At 44.7% G+C, this 24,877-nt stretch overlaps 1 protein-coding gene across 1 annotated transcript in view; it reads right to left on the bottom strand.

Moving 5' to 3' along the window:
* The window catches only part of CACNA1E (calcium voltage-gated channel subunit alpha1 E), a 439,591-nt gene that overhangs the window by 13,371 nt on the left and 401,343 nt on the right, over window positions 1-24,877 (bottom strand). Inside the window, exons 37-45 of the mRNA XM_004461851.3 lie at window positions 23,126-23,217; window positions 22,198-22,363; window positions 16,946-17,073; window positions 11,344-11,440; window positions 9,205-9,310; window positions 8,189-8,296; window positions 7,499-7,599; window positions 7,161-7,267; window positions 2,817-2,928 (exon numbers count right to left, since the gene is read on the bottom strand). Coding sequence (XP_004461908.2) covers window positions 2,817-2,928; window positions 7,161-7,267; window positions 7,499-7,599; window positions 8,189-8,296; window positions 9,205-9,310; window positions 11,344-11,440; window positions 16,946-17,073; window positions 22,198-22,363; window positions 23,126-23,217 — 1,017 coding nt within the window. The remainder of the gene's footprint in view (window positions 1-2,816; window positions 2,929-7,160; window positions 7,268-7,498; window positions 7,600-8,188; window positions 8,297-9,204; window positions 9,311-11,343; window positions 11,441-16,945; window positions 17,074-22,197; window positions 22,364-23,125; window positions 23,218-24,877) is intronic.

Here is a 24,877-nt window from a genome sequence, read left to right as displayed (position 1 = left end):
TCAAGCTTTCACTTGTGTGTGTGTGTGTGTGTGTATACATGTCTATGTGCACACATTATGTGGTATACCAAATGTCCCAAACAACTCAGGAATATACTCTGAATTCAGTGAGGCTCCTCTTTTTAAATTAAACTTCCTTAATCAGGATTGAGAGGTCAAGGTCATCTTTTCTAGTCAAGAATCATCTTTTTCATTGATTACTGCTTCAGATTTTATAGTTTTGTGGAACAAACATTGCCCTAAGAAAACTTTTAGATATGTCAAATTTATTTTCTGAGAGGTGGTGGTATTGGGATTTTGCTTTGTTTTGAATTTAATAAGCCTTTAGTCAGTTAAATAGCAGTATTTTAAGGGAGATCACCAGTTCTTGATGTCAGTAAAAGATATCTTCTCAAGCCTTATGATACACAACTTTATTAGATCAGTTTTCTTAAGATTGAAACCATTAAAGCATGTGACTGCCTGTCAGAGATGCTCTCTACCAGTGCAGTGCAAAAGAGAGAATGCAAGCCACACGTGCAATGTTAAATTGTCTAGCAGCCACATTTTAAAAAGTAAACAGAAAAAGGTGAAATATTAGTAACATTTTACTTAACCCAATATATCTAAATATTATGTCAACATGTAATCAATATAAAAAGTAATGAGATATGTTACATTCTTTTTTCATACTGTCTTTCACATCTGCTGCATATTTTATACTTAGAGCAAGTCTTGATTCAGACTACTCACATGTAGCCCCTGACGAGCGTCTTGGACAGCACTGCTCTAGAGGATTCCAAGGTTGAACTGGAAATCGCTAAGGTCTTGTCTTTTATATTATCTTTCTGGCTAATGAATGCCAGTTTGGCAAATGTAATATGTTCTATACAGATAGATGGTGTCACTGCATAAAGAATGGAGCTGCCTCAGAAAGCTTTACATGGGCCACCAAAGAAAGTGACCTAGGAACATCTGAGCCATCTAGAGAGTATACCAGAGAAAAGCTACGTTATTTGTAGGAAATGCCACCCTTAAAACATGGATATAAGAGTAGGGCATTGCCCAGAGGAAAGTGCGCCCAGGAAATCCCTCAGCCTCCATGACCCCTGGGCCTTCTTAGGTCGTGTGAGGTGTGCACTTGAGGGAGTTACAGAGTTTGCAGGACACGCTTTATACAGCACACAGGTCCGACTCCAAACAGATGTGGTAACAACATTGCAGTCCACGGTGCCAGAGGCAGTGTGAAACACACATACGCACACTCCATGTGCACACACACGAGTCAAGGCCACGCCTCAAGATGTGGAGCAGGGGCCCGGGGGATGGGCAGAATACACAGTGGTGAGCGGGTGGCACGGGCTGACATCTGAATTGAATTACAGACACCAGTGCTGACAATGAGATGAACACATATCCAGAGAGTCCTGGCACTATGGTTCAGCCCTGGGCAACCCGCAGAAATGATGTAACAATCAAGGAAGCCTCCCTGTGAAAGAAAGGACGCATTATTGAGATTTTTATTTTTACCCCCAGCAGATATGTCACCAGGCAGGCAAGCTGCAGGATGCTGAGAGGCCCTTCCAACGATCAAATTATCAGTACCAATTCTTCCTCAGGCCTTTGTGCTAAGTTCCTGAGAGGGAAAGGCAGGGAATTACGCCAAGAATCACTATCCCCTCAAGAACACCCTCAGCACTCACTCACTTCCTGGAGGAATCTGACCTGGCTGCCTCCTCTAATACAACCATGCACAATTCTCTGTCTTGGCTATTGCAGGAGATGTAATCACCCATCTGTGGGAGCTGCTGAGCTATCTGTTCCACCTCTGAAGGGCACTCATTCCATCAGACGTGCACTCCACAAGGAGGCCACACCCACACCCTGCCCAGGACGTCCATTCAGGATGGAACTGGGGTAGATGATAGAGGGGAGGGGTCAGGAGGAAAATGAAAGGGAAAGAAAAATCACATATGTATTATAACCAAAGCAATGTGGAACTCATTTATAGCAAGTTGTCTATATGGACTTCTACAAAGGCTGCAGCTCTGTCTTCTTTCTACAGGCCAATGAACACTTGGGCTTTAATTCTAAGCTCGGGAAGGAACTTGCTTTCCCGGCCCCTGAACTTGGAATAATGGTAATCTATTATCTTTGGGAATTGTATTTTAACTTTAGCACAACCTAAACTTCAATCTGCTGTCTCTTCTCCAAGCTATGTAACATGACTCAATAGAATTTCACCATTTACACTAATGGCAAACTCATTTTGAGTTCAGGAAAGTGACTTTAGGGACTTGTTAATCTGTATGTGACCTTGCAGAATTGTGACCAAAAGGGTCAATTTGCCCAAACCCACACCATTCAGAGGCAAGAGATTCCTCTGTTTCTCCTGGAGATACCTAGTAATGGCCATACATGCTCTTCCTGTATTCTCAAAGAGGCAGCCATCCCTAAGGACTGGTATGGGACATTTCTGTGTTCCCATAAGTAGTACTTCCCTACCCTATGCTACACTGTTGGTACCATTCATTCTATAGTGACTGATCTCAAGGCTCCCCATCAAAGGCAAGATTTTATATGTGACTTTTGCTTTTATACTTGATGCTCAGGGGCAGGAGCAATACAAGTTCCTGCAGTAGATTAGGGGCTTCTGTCAGAGAACATGAGAAACTCAGCTCTAAAGTTGGGTGAGGACACACAGGTTTAACTGGTCAGATTGCCAGAAAGGGGTTTTCTGATTGATCATGGTTATGATGTAAAATTTGAAAATGAAGAGTGGAAGGGATCAGGAAACGAAGGAAGTACTTTTGAGGTCATGTAATTCATTCATTCACCAGAGACTGTTGTTCCTGGAACTGTCCATCATCCGTTGGGTCCATACAAGCCAACTGGAATATTTCCTGGGGGGAGAGTGGACTCATTGAAGGGTATCCACTCCGGCCACTCCTGAAAAATGACGCCAAATTCAGAAGAAATGAGAGAGAAAGGGAGAGAGAGAGAGAGAAACAGTCATGCATAGCAACTACCAATTCCCACACCAGACAAGACCTCAGAAAGGGCAGCATCCTGTAGACTTGGCTGGCTTGTAAGCCTGGTAACTTACATGTGGCCTGGCCCTAGAATGGAAGATTTTTTAAAAATACGCTGGAAAAAAAAAGGGAAATTTTTGTTTTCAACTTGCATTTGGAACCATTCATCATTTGCTGGCAACTAGCATATCTGTGACAAATGACATCATTTGTCACACTCAGCCATATGGGAGACCAATGCTGGATTTTAAACCTGTTTCATGTGGCAGAAAAATGCCATAGTTTAAACAGTGAACAGTTTGTTTAAATATTAAGCAGCCATGGTCTTTAAAAATTTCTCCGACTCTCTTATTGTGCCAACATCCCTGGCCAAACTAAAAAATTTCACTTCAATTCAATGAACATTTATGGAAGGATTGCTCTGTGTCAGACACTGTGCCTATTGGTTCTATGAACTGGGTAGAATGATTTTACAGGTGGGTTGAGGAGGGAAAAACCTCTGAGTTGATGGCTATATAGGAGGACGCTCAGTTGGTGGTGAGGGAAGAGGACAGGGACAAAGCCTGCCATGCGTTTAGAGGCCTCTGAATGAAAGCAGTAGAGAACTGTTACAGAATGATTGTTAATAAACCTTTTGTTTGATACCTTCAGACACTCTTAGCCAATGGGATCCACTGAAATGGTTAGGAGAGAAAGAGACAGCAGCCACCTTTCCCTGGGAATTTGGCTCCCACTGCCATTTACTTCCATCAGTACGAAACAGGTACAATTTAATGTGTTTAAGAACCCAGAGTGGACTTCCTGGTGATGGGGGAAGAGAGAGAGGTCAGTGGCTGGGAAGCAGCTCTACCAGCTATGTTGGAGCTATAAGGGAAAGAAGGAAACCCATCTTTCCAGAGAGAGCCACTTCATGAGGTGGATCATAATGCAAATGATTCTGCATCTAGTGGAAAATTTGGATTGCCAGTTACTTTTAAAAATAATCAGCAGGTACAACCTCCCTTAGATTGGGATCACAAGGAAAGATGAAAAGAGTAGAGAATCACCTAATCTGTCCCCATGCTGCCAATGAGGGCTTAGCTAAGTTTTCACAACTGCTGCAGAGTGATCTGATATTTAAATGACCTGCTGAAATGTCAGCCATCTTCCTCACTGTGTCTTTTCTGAGAACCACTGGGAATGAGATGAGCAAAGCTATGATAAATATTGGGCTCTTTTTTGTCCTACAGAGAATGAATAACTGCAGAACACACAGTAGGTAGACAGGCCCCTTAGAATCACTGAAGAACCTCAAGGAATTGAATAATTGGAACCCAGAATGATCTCCTGCTTAAAATCTTTGCCAGGCTTCTCATTGCTTTTGCAATAAAGCCCAGAATCCTTAAATGGCCTCTATCCTTTCATGATCTGGTCCCTGCTTCACCAGCCTCATCTTGCATCCCTTTCCCCCTTACTCCCTGAATTCTAAACACACTGGCCATTTTTAGTGCTTTGAATGGGCCAGGCTTCTTTCTGCCTCAAGACTTTAATACATACTGTTCCCAAAGTATACAATGCTTCTCTCCAATCTCCCCCACCCTCCAAAAGCCCAAAACATATTCCCATGTTATTTGGGATTCATTCTCTGAAACGCTTATTTAAAATATCAAATGTCACTTCCTTAAGAAAATTCTCTCTGACCACCCCCCTCCCTCCCAATATTCCACTCATATCACACTGTTTTTTCCTTCCTAGCATTTACCAGAACTGGAACTGAATCACTGAAATGACAACTTTTCTTCTTTCCAATAATGAGCAGCTTGCTGTCTGGTTTTCCACCAGATGTAAATGCAGGGAGGGCAGGGACCTTGCCTGTCAGGTTCACCACCATACTCCCAGCACAGTCTCTCCTTGAATACGTGGTTCTAGAGACACAGGATCCAGTCGGTCCTGAGAAAGCAGCCTGCTGCTCTACTAGTATCGCCATCTCAGTAAATGCTCTGTCAACTGCTCGAAGGCTCAAATCAGAAACCCGAGTGTCATCTTTGATTCCTCCCTCTCCTTCACTCTATGTAGCAACTCAGTCACCAAATCTTATTCACCCTGCCTTCTAACTATCTCTCATATCCACCCACCTCCTCCCATTTTCATCCTAGGAGTCCAAACCTCAATCATTGATTATTTGCACAATGCAATAAACTACTAAAACATGTTCCTGTCTATAGAAATGCTCCCCTCCAACCCATCCTTCACACTGCATTCAAGAATGGTCTTTTAAAAGCACAGATCTGATTGTGTCACTCTGGTGCTAAAAACCCCATTCTCCTGCTTATAAGTCCTCCAAAGGCCTGGCCCCTGCTTAGCTCTCCAAACTCATCATATGCCACATCTTCTGAGCTCTCTGTGTTCCAACCAGTCTGACAGATCTTAGGTTCCTTAAACTTACACTTTCATTTCTCTTGGAGAGGTTTCTTTCAAGTCTCAGTTTCAAAGTTTCTTCTTCAGGGAGGCTTCACAAACCCTCAAAACTGTTGAGCTATTTCCTTTATGTGGCCTCACAATAGCCTATCCTTCTGTACTTGTAACCTTTATCAGCCTTGTCATTTCTTTTTCAAGATTTGTCTCCACAGGGACAGTGATCGTGTTCACTGCTGAATCCCCAGTGCCCAGATAAGCACTTGGGTCAAACTGGCTCTCAATAATATTGATTAATGAATAAGCGAATCCATAAACATATGGGAGAGAGGCTGGGGTGATCCTTTGTGTGTGGGGGTTAATTTGTAGAGCAAGTTGGAGATAAAAGAGAGATCTAAATGGTGGAATGGGGGGTCCTTCATCCTTATGAAAAATATTGTAAACCCTTCCAATGAAGAGGCCTTACTGCTCACACCACACAGTCTTACCTCCTTTCTGCAAAGACCAAAGATAAGCAGCTACTTGCTTTCTACAGATGGGAGAATTCACACCCTGCTAACTCAACACACGAAACTGTTTGAAAAATGACCTGTCATGACTCTGGTCCTCCTCTTCCAATGTGTGGGACTGTGACCTCCAAAAACAGCACTTCTCAAAAACAGGTCTCTGAGACCACAGGCAGAAAGAAATTAATAGTGTAAGAGATTCTAAAAGGCATTCCAAGAGAGGTCTCATTCCTAAGCCCTGGATTTCATTCTCCTGATAATGACTTTAAGTTGTGCTAATTACTGATTAGTGGTTCTGTGAGTAACAGGATGTGTTAAACCCAACCATAAAAAGTCACTTACAATGAGTAGAGGGTCTCATGCCTTTTGGGTACTCAGTGCCATGCTTGATGATAATTGAAAGATAATGTTATAATGAGATATGTATGCTATAGTAGATCATTTATGACTAACAACTAAATTGGGGCTAAGGACTACAATGTAGAAGAATTGGCAAATTCCCATTATAGAGAGCTTAAAACACACTGTGTGTGTGTGTGTGTGTGTGTGTGTGTTATGACTGCTCTAAGTACTTTGTTGTTCATTACAGATAACATGGTATGGTGGAAAGACTCTGGAGTCAGAAGTAATTGATTTAAATCTAAGTTCAGTTTCTTACTCACCACATGGCTTTTGGCAACTTATTTAACCTCTCTTAGCCTAGAGTTTCTTCATTTGTACAGTGGGGCTACTAAGATACGCCTCTAGGATATGGTAGGCTACTGTAGGGAAAATGAAGTGAGAATGCAAGTAGTGCTTCTTAGAAGCCTCCACCAAAGAAGGTACTCAGGAACTTCCCCTTTTTCTTTCAGCAAACATTGCACCAGTGAGGGAAGTTATATTTCCTAGCAGGATACCAGAGTCAAAGGCAAGTCATAACCAAGAATTAGATTAGAAAATGATGATTTTTCACAATTGAACTACAACTAAGGCCCTATCTAGTCCCTGGTGGGGGGGGGAGTTGTCAAAAGGCCTTCTTCCCTTGTCCTTTCCCAGTGCTCACTGACTCTGCACCTGGCCATGGTAGTACCCATGCTTACTTTGCTTTCCTTTTATCCCTGCAGAAAACCCACTTAAATGCAAACATTGCTGAGCCTCGAAGAGAAAGTGTTTGGTTCAAAGTTACGTTATTCCTCTGGCACTTCTGGGCAATAGGTTTCTGGGAGGGCACGATGGCATGGGAGCCCATGGATGGCTAAGTTTTACTCACAGGCCTGACACAGCATCCTGCTGGAGGTAAGGCAGGGCCTTGGCATTAGCGATGATCTCCTGTGGCAGAGACGAGGGCTCCATGCGCTGGAACATGGGAGCATTTTTCTGTATGAAAAGTTGGGGAGAAAAAAGAACTCAAGTGACTTTGTGGGATATGCTGTGGAGGGAGGGGACAATACAGGCACAGGACTGATGCTGTTTCCATCAGTTTGGCCTTTGACCCTGATTCCTGCTTCTGAGCACTCTCAGGGCACTCTTCTCCAGGATCACAGGACTCCTCATGCCCCTAAAGTATCTCATGTCCCACCCACCCGCTGCACTGTGGTTGACCTTCACCTGTTCCTCCAGCTGCTGCCTCTGCTTCTTCACCTTACTCTGTTTATAGTAGTCCATGATCATCATAGCTGCATAGATTTTGCCCACAGTCAGGTCAGAGGCTAGAAACACAAATGTGGCATGGTGGTGAATGGGGAGAAGACCGGTGAGAAAGTGATGACACCGCCCAAGCTTTGTTAAGTACTTTTTGAAACAGGTTTGCACCCTCAGTCACTTTTACCCAAATATTTGACATTTATGGAGGGCTCCTGGCGTGCCAGGTATGGTGCTAGGCACCAATGAGACAAAGTGAACAGGTGCCTTGTCTCTGTCCCCTGAGACACCCACAGATGGTGATGATACTGACAATAAACAATACATTAGTAAGCGTCACCTCCTACTGTTCTAGATTTCCATATCTAAGCAACAGCACCCATTTTCTAATTGCATAAGGGTTTGCTGAACAGTCTCATGTGCAGGGAAAGAGCTATACATTCAAGAAACTTCACCCATAACCCACGTTGCCCTTTCTGAAGAAAATTTATTTCAACTCAAAATGGCAAAAGGGACTTACAAAGCAGGGGATTTTAGTTTCCTAAGGATCAAAGAGCAACCTTTCCTTATCTCCTTGATCACTCTGTGTGCCCCCAAATACGTGGCCCTGGCATGTGGGGCCCACAGGAGTGAGGATACGCGGGAGGAGCCCCACACCTTTGGGCATGGGCACAAGCAGATCCAGCATCTTTTGGGAGAGGTGAGGCCAGATGGCCAGGGTCTCCTTTTGTAGCTCCGAGTCTAGCTGCAGCCTGTCTGCACCACCTGGGAATCAGACCAACTACGAGTCAATAAACTAGAACATGCACAGAAATAACAAGGACTGAGGGAGCAGGTGGGGGTAGAAGCAGAATCAGCACATCAACTCATATTCTTTGAGGAATTCTTGGCACTTAGTGACAGTGGATTTCGCAATACCAGGTCGTCCTGCTGAAGAAGCAAAACTCATTTTGGCTTCCATTTTCAGTGACTCAGGGATATCCTGTCACAGAGATCTGAGGCCCGAGACCAATATCAACTTCCTCATTGATTCTAAAAGCCTCCCAGGTGCTCAATATGTCAGAGGAGAAAATGGAAATAGTCACAAGCAAGTTTCTCTGCCTTATTATACACACATATATTCTTCCAGCAATTCTGACTGCATAGCATGAGCAGCCTGGTGTTAAAAACAATTTGGAGCTAGCAAGAGCAGAGCACTGATGGTTTATCTGGAAGTAGGAAACTCTTTCTCTCCTAAATCACTGTATTAGAAATCAAGCTGAGTAAAGGGTCACCGTAGCCTTTATGATCACACCTGTCACAGGGGCCTTCTGAGACTTTAGAGTAGCAACACCATGTAAAAAAGAACATAATTAAAATTCATTTATTCCATCAACAAATATTTCTAGAATGACTGATGTGCCACACACTGAAGATCATATACTACTCAGTATGAAAGGAGCCTTAGAGATGAGCAAATCATTTGCTTTATTATGAGGAAATGACAAATATTACAATTACTGAGTGTTTCAGGTGAAACTAGCACCCTTGTCATTTGATTTCTGGGTCACTGGATTGTATTGGTGTGCTACTAGCCAGGTGAATAAATGTTCAATTATTTCTATCATTCATTGCCTTGTGTGAATTGCTCCAGAAGCACTTTCTTTCCTTTTTTTCCCCCTTCTTAAGCTCACCTTTTGCAATTTTGATGTCTAGAGCAGTCCGGATCAGAGCCATAAGTGTGGACGTGAAATGGACTGTCATGTCCTCAGCCACCGGCATATTCATCAGGACCAATCTCTGTATGAAAGAGAGAAAAGAAACAGCAGGCAAAAACAAATATCGAAAGACACCATGGCGAGAAGGGATGAAAAGTGCAGAGCTCAAATGCACAGACAAAAAAGAAGGGCAAGGATTCCCAGCCCCTTTCCCAGTCCTCCTCTCCCTACTTCTCACTTAAGGTTCGTTTGCTGCTATTTTGTTTTCCTAGGAAATGATGCCAAATTCCAAGGGAAAGTGTTTTCCCTGATTATTCTGTAGGACTCCCCCACAGTCCTAAGAATGTCTTTTATAGGGATGGGAGGTGATTACTAAGAGAAATGGCTCAGGGAAAGGAGTCAGCTCTGGGAGGTGGCTCCATTCTCTGTTCCAAGACAGCTCCATAGGGCTGCTTGTCTCATGAATGCCCCCAAAACTGTGAAGAAAAGATAGTGACAGGGGAGATTTTGATTTATCTGACTTGAATGATGCATCCTGGCGCCCCCTTTTTGAGTCTTTAAAAGATGGAATTTGCCAGCACATGATCAAACATGCATAAGTCCAATTTATCCAAGGATGAGGTAGAGCAGGATGGAAAAGGGAGAGAGTGCAAACAGGGTATAGGGGAAGAAGGATGGGGAGAGCAGAGAAAAGAGAATGAGAGAAGGGTGTCCAAGGCAGGAGCAGAGTGGGCAGGCCTTGTTCCCTTCCCCCAGAGTAAGGAATCAAACTGAAATGGCCAAATCCACTTTCCAGAGAGTATCTTGCTTTTGGAATTCTTGAGACTTTTCTTTTCATCCCCATACCCCTTCTCCCACAAGCCTCAGCCCAGAAATGCAAAGAACTCAAGGCCACATTCCTCCGCCTAGCACTTTTGGATGTGGCCATCATGAACCAAAAGGATGCCAGCCGCTAAGTTATGCATGAGGAGCCATGTCCTGGGGTAGAAGGCAATGGCCCGCGGTCCAACGTGGAAGTAGCAGCAGAAGGTCCTCTGGCAGAACCACCAGCCTGGCCAAGGGAGGGTCTCTAATACTTCATTAGGGCCTCTTGCTTAAAGTAATTCTACAGACATGGTGCCATGAAGTGTAAAGTCAGTTTCATGTTTGGATCTTAGTCCCACCTATCTCCCACTCATTTAAATTTCTGGAGAAGTGGTGACATTACTGTGGTATAATCTGGGTGCGTTCCAGAGTTTTGGGTCAGTTTACAAACCAAAGGGCAATAACAGACTCTATTACTAACGTGCAACATTTATGCCCCAAATTTATGAGCACTACAATGGCAGGTGACTCCCAGTTTACACTGCTGCTCTAAGCAAGCCATGGGGATTCACCCAGAGGTTCCAGTGCCAGGCTCCATGACTCAGCTGTGCCAAGGTGGATCCAGTGCTGAATGCAACTTAGGCCCCTCATCACCCTTTCTCTTGAGTATTTCTAAGAGAACCCAGTATTTGGACTAATGGGGGAAGAAAGCTGCATTCCTGAGTATATCATGGACTAGCAGACTTGCTCCTAGGCCATAGTTTCTTCCTATGCTTGGAAGAAGAAATTTTTTATGAGCATTTTTCTCTCCTAAAAATTTCTCCTTGAACAATGTTGGGGAATTTCTGTGTTATATCCTTGGTTAATCTGATTGATGATGTTTCTCTTTTTATCAGTTCAGATAACTGTTTTTCTCTAGGCTTCCTTTTTGCCCATATATGCTACCCTAGAGGCTACCATTCCACTTCCACTAAATGGGTACACACTATTTAGCACTTCTTTTCTATCCATCCACTCACAAGAAGCCACACACCTGAAGAAAGAGTAACACATAAAAAAATAAAAAGTTAAAAAAAAAAACACGAAAAAACTTTGAATAGTATTGCAAATCATTCCTTGCATTGTTCGATGACATCATCCTTCTGTGCACCTTTGGAGAACCTTCCTGCCTCTTCGGTCTCATTGTTTCTTTTCTCCCTAGTTCCCTCCTCCGCCTCCCCAGCCCAGGTTCCTCCCATGTTCTAGCCTCCCCACAACTGGATCCCATTTCCTGTTGGTCACTAACCCCGAACAAAGGAAGGGGTGGTCTACCTTATATGCCACTTTGGAGGGACATCTCTTGCCGAGGCCTAGCGGTGGTGACATGAGAGTCAGCATTTCATACATCTCAGTGTAATGGATGCGGCCACTGCTCATGGAGGGGTGGTAAGTAGGGATGGGGTGGGGTGGCAGGGCAGGAAGGGTGGCAGGGAAAGGGAAAGGAGGTGGGGAGAAGGATGCAGACAGGTAGGAGGGGAGAAACAGGCATTCCCAAAGAGCAAACAAACAAAATAATACAGAAAACAGAAGAGAAACAAACAAACAAAAAAACCAAAATGGACAAACAGGAAAAGAATAGGAAACCCGTTAATCAAGGCAAATCATACATGTGACTCCATCCTGGTGCGGATTTATATCACGCCCCACACAGACCCGGGAACACCGGTGGAACCTTTGGTCCCTCTGACTCTCCTTGTGCACCGTCAGCAGGACTCATTGTCTCCTCCTGGGTTGGCAGGACTCTGGCTTCCCTGTTCACGTCATTCATCCCCAATATGACACAAGGCTGTTTTTAATTCCCAGGGCTGTGCGCGAGTGGTATAAACCGGATAGACGGTGCTCCAGCAATGGGGCTGGGGTGCTGGCCTGCAAGTCAGGCCTTTGGAACTGCTGGCCCCAGCTGGGATTGAGGGTGCTGGCCTGGAAATCAGGCCCTTCTCTTTCCCTGCACCCACAGGTGGAACGTCGTGTATCCCCTCTCTGTGGTGTGTTTGCAGCAGGAGGCAGCGTCTTGCACGGAAATGTGGTAGGCTGTGGTTGCTTGTCAAAGGGTTGGCTGAGTTGCTTCCACCTGGCTCTGTGGGAGAGAGAGCTCTTTATTCCCCAGCATGCACCAGGCCAACGGCATGCTGGGGACAGAAGAAACAAAACCAGGAAGAGGAAGAGCATCTTGCATGCCATGCGGCCCTCCCCGGCTCTCCCGACATGCGGCTGCAGGTTTCACCAGGGTGGAGTTTAAAGAGTCTCAGCAGAGGCAGCTGTTCAGCCTCCCGAGTATGGGAATCACTGTGTCCCCATCCCCAGCCAGTTTCTTCCCGCTGCCCGGGCTGGTATCCTTCCTGGGTCTACATCTTCTTCCAGCTGCCTGAGCTGTGTGTGCTCCAGGAAGCCCACGCCTCCCTCCAATAGCACCTGGAGAGTTTTCCTTAACTAGCAGGCTTGCCTTTGGATGGGAGCTTGGTAGAGCCGCTGGGACATTAGAGAGTCGAAGAGGGAGGTCCTGTGTGCCCCTGAACATTGTCTGTGGTCTCACCCACAAGCAGTGACTTGGCAAATGACAGGCCCCACAGCCCCACCACAACAATAAAAGGCAGGACTCCAAGGCAAGGAAGCCGCTCAGTAGCCCTTGGTCATCTACTGAGCCCTTCGTCATCTACTGAGCCCTTCCCAGGCTCTCTGAGCTGTTACATTCCTCTACACACCACCAAATCTGACTCTTTTACCTACTCTTACCTCTTCCTCCCATTCTCGACTGTTTCTCACCTCCTTTCTGTCCTATCTCCTTTTATAATCACTGCAGGCCAAGATACCCAGGAGCTGTGAGTGTGGCTGAGGAAGGGAAGGCTGGAATCACGCTTTGATACAGTATATATGGCTGATGGGCATGCCATTTTGCTGTCTCCAGTGAAGGGAAACTGGCACTCTTTGCTGGATTAAAAAGATTCTCTGGAGGAAGGAAAAGTTCCTCTGGTTAAATCTATAGACCAAAGTGGAGTGGATTGTGTGTGTGAGAGTGTGTGTGTGACTACGCATACAGGTGAGAGAGGTCAAATCAGCCTTCATTGTTAAGTCCTTAGCTCTTTTCTGACTTCCCCTCAAGTCGTGCCCTCTTCCTTATGTAACAGCTGCTGGTTCTGGGAGGGTTCGGACCTCTTTAAACTCAAAGGAAAGCAACATGAAGGTTCCCTTGTGTGGAGCAGTGGTGGTGAGCAGAGGAGGGAGAGGAGGGTTAGTTGGTGTATCCCACTGCCGCGCCATGGCTGGGGACTGGGAGGCAAACCTTGCAAGCCACCCTGTAGGGGCAGTTCTCTCCCAGGCCCAGAGGAGGCGAGATCACCCGCACTAATTTGTACATATCCTTATACGGGATCCTGCCGCTGTAAAGGAAGCACAGGTGGGTTAATAAGGACACTTGGAGAAGGGTGGGAAAGAAATGGCAGCTTAGCCTTGAAGGGGAGGGCTGCGGGAGGTAGCAGCGGCTTCTTTCCTTGGGCCTGGCAAAGCCAGACCAGGAGAGACCAAGAATGGTAAGCATCGGAAAACCATCAGCTTGCGGAATTCCTGTTCCACTACTTTTATGGGAAATCAGAGCCCACCAATGCCTAACATAATTTCCTTAATGACCAAGAGCACCCCAAGATACATATCTCTCAATCCCTGGCCAGATGCAGAAGCTGGACTGTGGCTTGAGCCAGGCCTCTCAGAATCAAAGCATGCCAGTTTGCAAATGCGCCTGACAGCTGTCGAGAGCAGATGTCAAGCTGTCGCGAAGTGGACTGCAGAACTGTTTGCTTTTCACAGACACTGATTACATTCAGTTACTCAGACCTGCTTGTCAGGTCTGAGTAACCAGGAAAGTCAGTGTCTTTCTGCAGACCGTGAGAGACAAATTTCCCATTAGGTTAACCAGCAAGAAGTCCAGTTGGCACAAGTGAATTTGTAAAAGGCTTTGCTTCTCTTTGTGACAGATCTTTCCCTCCTCCTTCTGGCTTGGGCAAGCTCCTCTCTGCTCAGCAGGAGCCTGCTGGGATCTGTGTTCAGAGTGCTCTGGGAAGGGCCGTGTGCAGTCTCCCCCCAGCTGGCTCCCGCCGTCCACTCACAGGCAGCTCAGTCAGATCCAGTCAGAATTCCGGGAGCAGTGGGGCCCAGCTCACCAGCCTCCTTTTGTACAAACCCTCTAGAGAGTTCTGGCCCCCTGTGGAAGGGTCAGAATTAACACTGGTTTCATTTCCAGGGGCTTCAAGCATCTGCCCGGTTAGGGGCAAGAACAAGGGAGCACCAGGCCAGGGCTCTGGAGACGAAAGCTGGTACACAGCAGGGATTCCACTGGAAATCAAAAGCATAGTAGCTCCACCTCTGCACATCCAGCCCTTACCAGAGGCCACATCTAGGCCAGTGCTTTGGCCCAGCTTTACTTTGTATAGACTTTTCTTGATTTTGGTGGTGTTGCTTTCTGTCCTTCCCAACAGCAGCTCATCAGTACTTCCAAGTCTCTGAACTCCTGAGATGTAATTTAACCTTTTAGTCTTTTAGTTTGTTTCTTAGTGAGATTGGGAACCGTATGAGTTGGCAGTGGCCACAGGCTGATGTTCTTTGCAACCTGCAGTCAGTCTTCCTTTTGAAGACTCTGGCTCGCTTAGCTTTTGTCAGTTACCGCCCGCCCCACCCTCCTCATCTCATAGACAAGACCAGTGAAACTTTGTCAAAATAAGCCACACTGTGGATTTCAAAGCACACACAGAAAGGTTTTCCTTTACCTCTTTGCTTGTGCAAAGTTCCCGTGCCTGAGTCACCTCATTAGTCTATTGGAAACTGAGGCATGGTGGTCTCACAAAGGGAGACGTGCTGTTTCCATGGCTATGCTTTTAACATAGGAAGGCAGCAATTAAGCCTCTCAAGTCAACAGTATAGAGCTGTCTGGGGCAGGGAGAAACACAAGCAAACACACTCTGTAGTTTGAAAGGAATACTAAATCTTTGTACTTTGAGATAAGTTCTTTAATTTACGAGTCTTGTTAATGTGTAGTTACACTGCTTGTTATCCTGATAGTTTGAGTATATATAATGCCACATGTAGAAAATAAAGTTGTCTGAGGAGTGACCCCCTGATCCCAGCTCTCTCTCTTTCTTTCTCTCTTTGTTTCACTCTCTCTTTCTCTCTTTCTTTCATTCCTGATACCCTTCGGGTCCAAATCTCCAACATTAGTCCTCATGGAATCATTTCTTCCCAGCAGTTGAAATGAGTGGGGAGGAGTAAGTTTAATGCAGATAGCATTTGGATCCAAAGATAACGTTGAAACCATGGGAAGCTGGGCTTTCTAAGTGCCAGTGACACCTGAGTGGAGCCGGGCAAGCAATGAACTCCTTTGCTGTCAGTTGGTTTCTCCTCTCCCAGGGGGATGAAGAGGTCCGTTCTTAGGCTCCAATCCCATGGGCATTCATGCTTCTTCTCAATTTTCCCTCCATTCCAGTTATACTCCACATGGTTATTGTCAATTACAGTAACAGTTACACACATGAGTTCACACATGACTTGTCCAGGGCCACGGAGCTGATAAGATGCGGGCCTGGCTGTAGCCCCTCTAACACAGTCCTTTCTTTTTGAAGGAGGCAATCCACCATGAAGCAAGCCCAGAAAGTAAAAGGTGTGTCTCAGTCATTATAACAAGCATGAATTTTGAGAACTCTGGGTCCTAAGACAGTAATGATTACAGAGGATTTGTGATTCACCCTACCAGTCCCTAGAGCATTAACCCAAGTTCAGGAGCCTCACAGAAGGACAGATGTGGGGATGAGTCTCAGATTATGAAAGGGGGTTCCAGGTGGAAGCAACACGGCCCATTCCTGTAAAGGATGATGACATTTCCCAAAATATTTTCAGAGGGGGACCAGAATGGATTGACTGGTGAGTTGAGATCCTAAGCCTAAGATGACCAGGGGCAGAAAAGTTCACATAAAGTGAGCATTCATAAGAACTCTTTCCTTTTCCTCTACTGTGAGGGCTGACATGCTGCCCTCCTGTACTCTAAAGCAGGGCCAGCACACTTTTTCTGTAAAGGGGCAGAGAGTAAATATTTTAGGATTTGTGGATATCTTCTCTGCCATGGCTACTCAACTCTGACCTTGCCATGCAAAAACAGTCATATATAATACATACATGATTGGATGTGGCTGTCCCAATAAAGCTTTATTTACAGACACAGGCAGTGGGCTGAATTTAGCCCACAGGTTGTAGTTTGCCAATCCCTGCTATAAAGCCTAGAAGGCACAATATCACTTCAGGATCAATGGCGAGTGGAAGAGACTTGGAAAGGTTACCCCTGCAAATTCTTGCCACTTAATTTAGTCCCAAGCAAGAAAAATCAAAAAGTGTTTAAGGGAATAGTGGGAAGAACAACTTGCTATGTTCTTTATATATTTTCAAAGTTATGAGAGAAAAGACACTGATGTACTGACCATGTGGCCAGATGTCCAGCTGATCCAAACAACTTTTGTCAACCTCCTTGGTGACTCAGAGGAGTCCACTGACCACCAAGGGAAGAGGAGAAGAGAGAAATCATTAGAAGATCCCCTGAATATTCACCCAAATACTGTGAAGTGAGGACTGTGTGATGGGATTGGCAAAGAAAGGGCAAGTCCTATCACGGAAGGAAAGAGAGAGTAGAGGAAGATAAGAAAAGACAAGTCTTTGATGACTGTCTTAATACCAGAGCCAAACTGAGGACTAGCACTCTTTCTCAGACCACAACTAGGAGAAATCTCCTCTCCTTCTGTAACAGACAAGCACTTAGGGGGCTCTGATTTCAACCTCTTCCTTGAGAACAACTGAGGCCCTTGATAGGTGCCCTGCTGGGGTGTCTGAGCAGCTTACGCACCATGCAGCTCGGTCATATTCTGCCCAGACACGGACAAACTCGTCCAGGTGATGAGGCCCCAGGATGGAGGAGTCCCGAGTCAGGTACTCAAAGTTGTCCATGATGACGGCCACAAACAGGTTAAGCATCTGAAGGGCAAGGAGGAGAAGAGGAGTTACAGTAAACCCAAAGGAAGCAGGAAAAAAAAAGGTTTCAAGGCAAATAAAGAATTCAAGAGTTTGTAAATGCTGAAGTTCCTAACTAAAGTACTGCTGATCTTGCTGAGTGCAACACATTTTCATTATTTGTACCACATATCTCATTGTGTGAGCACTGTTACTTCACTTTAGTATGCCATGCTATACTTGCAAAGTACTCCATGGTCACTTTTATTATCTGTTCAATTTATTTAATTGTTATTGTAGCAGCAGGGGGAGCACAGCAGCCAAAACATTCTGAGAGGCTAGATGAATTCAAGGCCCGATTCTGCCTCGTATCCCATCTTTGCTCCGCAAAGGGAGCAAAAAGGAGAATTGGTGAGAAACCTCAGAGCTGAATGCATGGCTCACTGTTTGACTACTTGAAGCTGTTCATGGCTTTCACATGGTTTCCAGGAACCTGTTTGTCTACTCACTTGTTCAACAAACATTTATTGTCCTCCCCCCAGGTTCCAAACAGAGCTCCAGGGGCTGGAGGTTCAAGAAAAGGAAGTTCTTGTCGAGACATGTATTCTCATGCCTAGCACGGTGCTTAAAGCATAGCAGACCTTCTGCAAGTATTGTTATTTGAATACTCTCAAAGACATATTTAGTAGAGAACATGCATAATATGAGTTTGCAAGCTAGATGGATCCCTGGAAATTATATGCTTAGAGTTAATCCATTCCTGTGGATGTAAACCTGTTGTGAGTAGAACCTTTTGATTAGATTATTTCAATAAAGCATGGCCTAGGGAGAGTCTTAATCCTCCTACTGGAATTTTTTATAATCCAGATGAACTTGGAGAAAGAGAGAGAGAGAGAATGCCAGAGGAAGCCAGAAGCTGAAGCAACAAAACCCAGAAGAAAAGGGAGAGACCAGCAGCCGCCACCATGTGCCTTGCCACATGACACAGGAGTGCAGGATCACCAGCATCTGGGCTTTAGGGCGAAAGCATCACCTGATAAAGCCTTGATTTGGATATTTTCACATCCTCAGAACTATAAGCTTGCAAGCAAATAAATCTCCATTGTAAAAGCCAACCCATTTCTGGAATATTGCATTTTGGCAGCCTAGCAAACTAAAACATAAGGAAACACAGGAATGCCACAAATATGAAAAGCCATGAAAGACAGATACACAGGTTACAATGGGGCAGAAAGGAATATGAAGGAAATATCTCCTGGCCAAAAAAATAATTGTAACAGGATTGAGGCTTGAGATGAGTCCTGAAAGACCAGAAACTGTTTGCCAGGTAGATGAGGTGTTAAGAGGAGCCACGGATGAACAAGAACACAGAGGCATGCAGGGTGGGAGCATCCAGGGAACTCAAGGAGGGCAGCACAGCTGAGCCCATGTGCCTGGTTGCAGAAGCACCTTGTAAACCACATTTAAGAGACTAGATCAGGGGTCGACAAACTGGTCAGATAGTAAATGTTTTAGGCCATATGATCTCTTTTATAACTATTCACTTCTGTTGCTGTCACACAGAAGCAGCCATAGAGATGTATATGAATGAGCATGCCTGTGTTCGAATAAAACTTTATTTGTAGACACTGAAATTTGAATATCATATAATTTTCACACAGTGAAACATTATTTATCTTTTAATTTTTTCCCAATGATTAAAAAATGTTGAAGTCATTCTTAGCTTGTGGGACATCCATACAAAAACAGGTTTTGCCTCTGAGTCATAGTGTGCCAACCTCTGGTCTAGATTATTCAACAGGCAACAGAAGCCACTGAAGAGGTTTAAACTAGGAGAGAACAAAGGGTATCTATATTCAGAAAGAACCCTTCATAGCAGTGTGGAGGGTAGGCAGAAACAGGACACAGGAGGGGGACTGAGGATAGGTAGGAGGGTGCTGTGGGGCTCTCAAACCAAGCCAGGGATAAGGATAGGAGCACACACCAGAGTGGAGTGACAGCCTGGGAAATCTCCAGGGCTGAGGACCACACTGTCAGCACTGTCTTACTGGGTTTTAGCCACCTGTTTACTGTACTTCCAGTCTCTTTGGGCATCCACCCCTTGTCTATTCCTAGTTAATACAATTCATCAACCACCTGTGACTCAGGCCTCTACCAATCACTAAATCTCATTCTCCCAGGCCAAGTGAGTGGTGATCCAGAGAGCACCAATGAAGCAGTACTGAAGCTCGTGGGTAAGACTCTTGTTCTTCCCTGTTGGTCTCGAATGGGTGAGGAGTGCAGTCTAGAGCTGCTGCTCCATTCATCTTGGAGCCATAGGGGTGCGGGTATTTGAAGCGAGAGCTAATACAGAGGTGGGTGGAGCCAAGAGTTCTATTAATAGAGAGAAACCTGGTCTTGGTGATGTCCTTAGATCAAGCCTTTCAGGAACCTATCCTGCCCCAGGACTCTTCATTTACACAAGCCTGTAAAATCCCTTTTGTTTAGGTCAGATTTATCTGGCCTTTCTGTCACTTGCACGTGAAAGAGTCCTGCCTTATAGAGACCATTGGGCTATGGGGTTAGAGAACAGGAGTCTATTGATGATTTCCAGATTATATAGCCAAGTGGATGGAGACAGGGTATACAGGATAAGGAGAAAGTCTGAAAGAAGAAAATGGTTTAAATCTCTGTAATTCAGAGAATGATGGCTGCATCCTAATAGCCAGTCTCCTCCCTCCCTCCCTCTTTCCTTCTTTCCTTCCTTCCTCTGTCCTGATGCCTGGAATATAAGTGAATGGCCGAAGGTCTAGCTATCAATACCTATCATGAGAACAAGGGCCATTCCCTGGGGTGATGGAGCAGAAAATAGGAAGGAGTCTGGGGCCCTCACAACTCTGTAGAGTCACCAGAATAGGCATGCACTGCCTCCCCCCAGACTTGGCTGTTAGAGGAAGGACATCAACATTCATCTTGCTTAAGCCTCTGTTATTTGGGGATTCTGTCTCATGCAGCTGAACTTAATCTTAAAATGGGCCTTTCTTTTTGTCTCTGAAAGTGGAGCTGCAGAGATTTAATGTAACCACTGCCTTGGGTCATAAAGGGTTTTCCATGTATCCACACATTTCTTTTATACCCCAATCACAGTAACTAAATATTAATGTTAATAAAAATAACTATTATTATTGTTCTACATCTGTCAAGTCTTTAATACTATGCTATGACATCCATAACCACTGCTTGTTGAAGAGCCCACTCTAACCCTTTGGAGGGCAGAGGTGCTGCTTCTTCACATTTGTATTCTTATCTCCAAGCACACAGCCTGGCACCCTAAAGGGCATCAGGAAATCTTTGTAGAGCGATTGATTTGAACTGAGAAGCTATGTGACTTGCCCAAGGTCACAAAATCAGTTTCATGTAGGAACAAAATTTGAAAATAGATCATCTAATACTGAATGTGGCCTCTTTAAAATGAATGGTAATGTGACTTATGCAGCATCTCTCCATCTCAAAATTCTAAAAGTAACTTTGTAGTCTCTAATGTGCCAGTTATATCTTGTTTCTTTTAAATATTTATTATTAAGCACTTAAACCATGTAGGGTAAAATTGAGACACGTATATGCCTCCTACATGCTAGCTTTCACCCACCACCAAGCGCTGATACCCCCATAAGCCTGTTTCACCCCTTCAATTGTAGGTGAAGGAGGGACTGTGTTACACTGACAGTTCTACATGCAGTGCCTAGCTCAGGGCAAGTCTTATAATAGCTACTGAATAAAAATGTGCTGACTGTGCTAAATACAGGAATTAAAAAAACCTTTAAACTCCAATTAATATCATCATAATAAAGTCTCTTTCAGTTATTTGCTAATTTTATCCATTGCACTCACATAGTTCTAAATGGTCTACTGTTCTTTTTCTTAAATTGAAAAATCTTTCACACACAAAAGAAGGAACTATATTCAACATATGTATCAGCTCACCATGCATATATATTCTTTTCACCAAGTCATTTTTACTCCTATTTTACAGAAGCTGCAAAAGGGAAAGTGAATTGGCCAAGGCTAGACCAATGACAAAGCTAAAACCGCAACATGGGAGACCGAAGGCTCCAGCAGTGCACGCCCTGCTACATTAGCCTGTCAGCTACATTTAATAGTTCCTTGAGCTCTTCTGTTCACTTTAAAGAGAATGAGATGAGATAATTAATTTTTTTTTGAAGAATGGCTATGAAACTGACCACTTTTCAGTGTCATGCTTGTTTCAATCATCTGCCTTTTGTATAGCCCATGTGACATTAGCAGTGAAGCTCAGCCGAGAGAGGTCAGCATGGCCAGAAACTCCAGACTGACCTGCTTATTGATCTGGCAGCATCTCGTCCATTTACTTGATTTATCACTGCTTTTCTGACGGTGTGGGGTAAGATTTCTAGATGTTGGTGTGCTGATTCATGTTTTCTCCCGAAAGAAAAAATTAAGACGGCACCTTGGGCTCCTTGCCACTTTTTAAGTAGTGTGCTCTACAGATATTACTCAATATTTACTAATGCCCAGATCAGTCATATCCTATCACATCTACCTAGTTGGCCACTTGTCATAAAATGTAATGACATCTCAAGTAAGAACCACATTTATGGCATTGTTATTGTCACCATTCTCCTCTTATTAATGCCATCACCTTATATTTTCAAGGTACTTGCAAACAGTTCAAAAGTCTATAAATAGGCAATATATTTTCACCCCCACTTGTAAGATAAAATACCTGAAGTATAGAGAAGAAAGGATTTATTCTAGGTTGCAACAGATTCAGCATGAAGCTCATAGCTCTATTCCCTCAACGATACTCCACGTATCACCTCTTCTCACACTCCATCCCTAGCAGCAGCAAGGACTTTCTCAATCATTTGAAGCCATGTACCCAGAAGTGGAATAAACATCCTGGCCTCCAAGAATTCTCTTGAGGACCTATTTGTTAATATGGGCTGGGGTGTGTGTGTGTGTGTGTGTGTAAGAGAGAGAGAGAGGGAGAGAGAGAGGGAGGGAGGGAGGGAGGGACGGAGACAGGGACAGACAAATGCACTCTGAGGAAACATGTCTTGTGTGTTTATCAGAGAGGCTGGGGTGGATGGGATGGGCCACATCTCAAGCCAAAAGCATAAGTTTACTCACCAAGAAGGAGCAGAAGAAGATGAAGGAGACAAAGTAAACGTACGCCAGGTCGGTGCCGCAGCGCTCGTTCTCGCTCTGGCCGGAAGGCGCGGTGGTGTCAGGCTCACAGCCCTTCTCCCCCAGGCATGACAGCATGATCTCCTGCCAGGCCTCACCTGTTGCACTCCTGAGCCCAAAGCCATTTTGGTTAGCAGTAGCAGGTCTGCATGTCCCATCCTGTCTTCAGCCCTTTCCCAATTCACCCATCCTGTCTTCCTCTTGCCCTAGGCCCCAGCAGGCACCTTTCCACCCACCAGCTCCAGCTCCCTCTAGTGCTTTCCCTTCAGCGATGAAGAGCACCAATGAGGTCCCTCTTGAGTTGGGCCACCTAACCCACTGCTTCTCCGTTATTGCGGGGTCTCTGCGGAGAGTGGTAGAGATAGTGGAGGGACTCTCTAAGACACCCACATAAATCTGGCCATTCATAGTTTCAGCCCTTAAATGGGATTTGGTCTGTAAGCAACTGTCCTCCACTTTTTCCTCCCAGAACTCTGGAATGTACACATTGAAATTGCAACTTGCAAACTAACTACGGAGTCAAGGGGGTGATATAACTTTTCTAATGTTATCAGGGTGGTTTCACGAAGGCATTGTGCTCACAGTACACACACTTTCCCTACCTCATTCCACAGAGGAGGCAGAATAAAAGAAGTTGTCGATGTGGGAGAAGTGGGGGGTGTGTGGAGTGGGGAATATGGGAACCTCTTATATTTTTTAATGTAAGATTTTGTGTGATCTATGTATCTTCAAAAATAATAATAAATAAATAAAATCAATAATAAATTTTTAAAAAAAGAGAGAGAGGTAAAGGGAGCCAGAAGGAAGAGGCAGACCGATTCTCTTCCCTGCCATCTGAGAGCCCAGCCACAACAGTTATGCATCCAGGTACCTGAAGAGCAGCATGAGGGAACCAAAGAAACTCCGGAAGTTGTTGTGCCGATTGATGTGACTCTCCTCATCTAGTTTTATGTTTCCAAACACCTTGGGGAGAAAAGGAACAGCAGACAATGAGAACTCTTGAGCTGTGTCATGTGTCCAGCACATGGCATGAGATGAACCTGCAGGGTTTGCAAGTCCACACACATGGTTTTTTCAAGTGGCCTCACCCTGAAAAGACAATGCAAAGCCAGAGAGACTGGTGGATGCCCACTTCCTGGCCTGATATGCAGCTGTGCTTGTATCCACTGCTCTGGAAAGTCAAAGGAACTAATGCTTGCCAGGGCTGCAGGAGGCGAGGCCTTCTAAAGTCATTCTGCCTATATGTAGTTCCACCCACCCCTAATTTGGTCTCTTTATTCCCATGGTTCCTGTCACCATGGTACTCAAGGAGTTTATCAAAAGCATTATCCCATATCACCGGACATTGTAAATCCTCCCAGGGCCCACTGGATGGAATGGGGGAGAGTATGGGCTATAATGTGGACCATTTACCATGAGGTGCAGAGATGCCCTGAGATGAGCTTACCAAATGCAATGGATGTGTCATGATGATGGGAGTGAGGGTTGCTGAGGGGGGAGTGGTGGAGTGGGGGTGGTAGGGTTGAATGGGACTTCATATTTTTTTTAATGTAATATTTTTACAAAATCAATAAAAAAAAAAAAGCATTATCCCATAACAGGAGTACAGGGAAGGAATCATCCTTCTCTTCCTGTCACAGGTAGTAGTAATAGGAACATCTGTATTTGGGAAAAAAAGAAAAAAAATATATATATATATGAATTATGGTTTGGGAAGATACTGCCCTGGAATTTTCAAGCCACCTAGGTCAGAGAGGGAGCTCTCTATCTTCCTATAATATGTTTTTCTCCAGGCAGTCAAATCTCCGCTTGAGAGGTCTATAATCTAAGTCTGTGAGAAAAAGCCCACACACATAGCCACATGTATACATATACCATCCAACAGACCCAATTCCCATTCCAAAGAGATCATTATGTAGATGCTAAAATGAAGTCTAGACCAATAGGATGGAGAATGTCTGGACAACTGGATACTTTGAATAGGAAAAAGAAAAAGGCTTTGGGTAGATCTGGCCACAGGGTGAAGCTTACCACTCCATTCCTGGTCATTGAACTTAGCATGAGGCCAGAGCAATTCATGTGAAAAAGAGGGACCACCCAGAGATCTTCAGCCACAGACAGTGAGTAATGACAGTCTGCCTAGAGCTGAGATCAACCCTAAGTCTCTCTGGATGAAGATGGTGCTTTTACCCAAGTACCCTCCATCCTCAACCATGTTTCAGAAGTCAGTGCTTAAACAACTGAAGGCTTTCTGGGTTACTTTTCCAGCCATTTGAGATAATGTTCAGCCTACATTTAACATGCTTCAGTTTATCTAGTATATGCTAAATGGAACACATTTTTCCCCTCTCAGTTTTTACAATATGCAATTGAGGAACAATCTCTGCCCCCAGCTATTTTGCTCAAGTAACTCCCACTGACACCTGCTTTGGGAATTTGTTCTCGATAGTTGTTTTTCAAAACCCAAATATTACTTGTCTGTCAGGGGGTATGGAGGTGGCAACCTTGCTGTAGGGGGGAAGAAAGGAAAGAGGAGCATAAGAAGGTAGAGCACACCCAAAAGATAAATAGTAGCATTAAAACAAACCTACCCAAACAACCTAATCTAATTAGTCCTGGATAC

The sequence above is a fragment of the Dasypus novemcinctus genome, chromosome 13, assembly GCF_030445035.2.
Source record: "Dasypus novemcinctus isolate mDasNov1 chromosome 13, mDasNov1.1.hap2, whole genome shotgun sequence".
NCBI lineage: Eukaryota > Metazoa > Chordata > Mammalia > Cingulata > Dasypodidae > Dasypus > Dasypus novemcinctus.
Note: the sequence above shows the minus strand (reverse complement) of the source record. Positions and strands in the feature narration are given on the sequence as shown.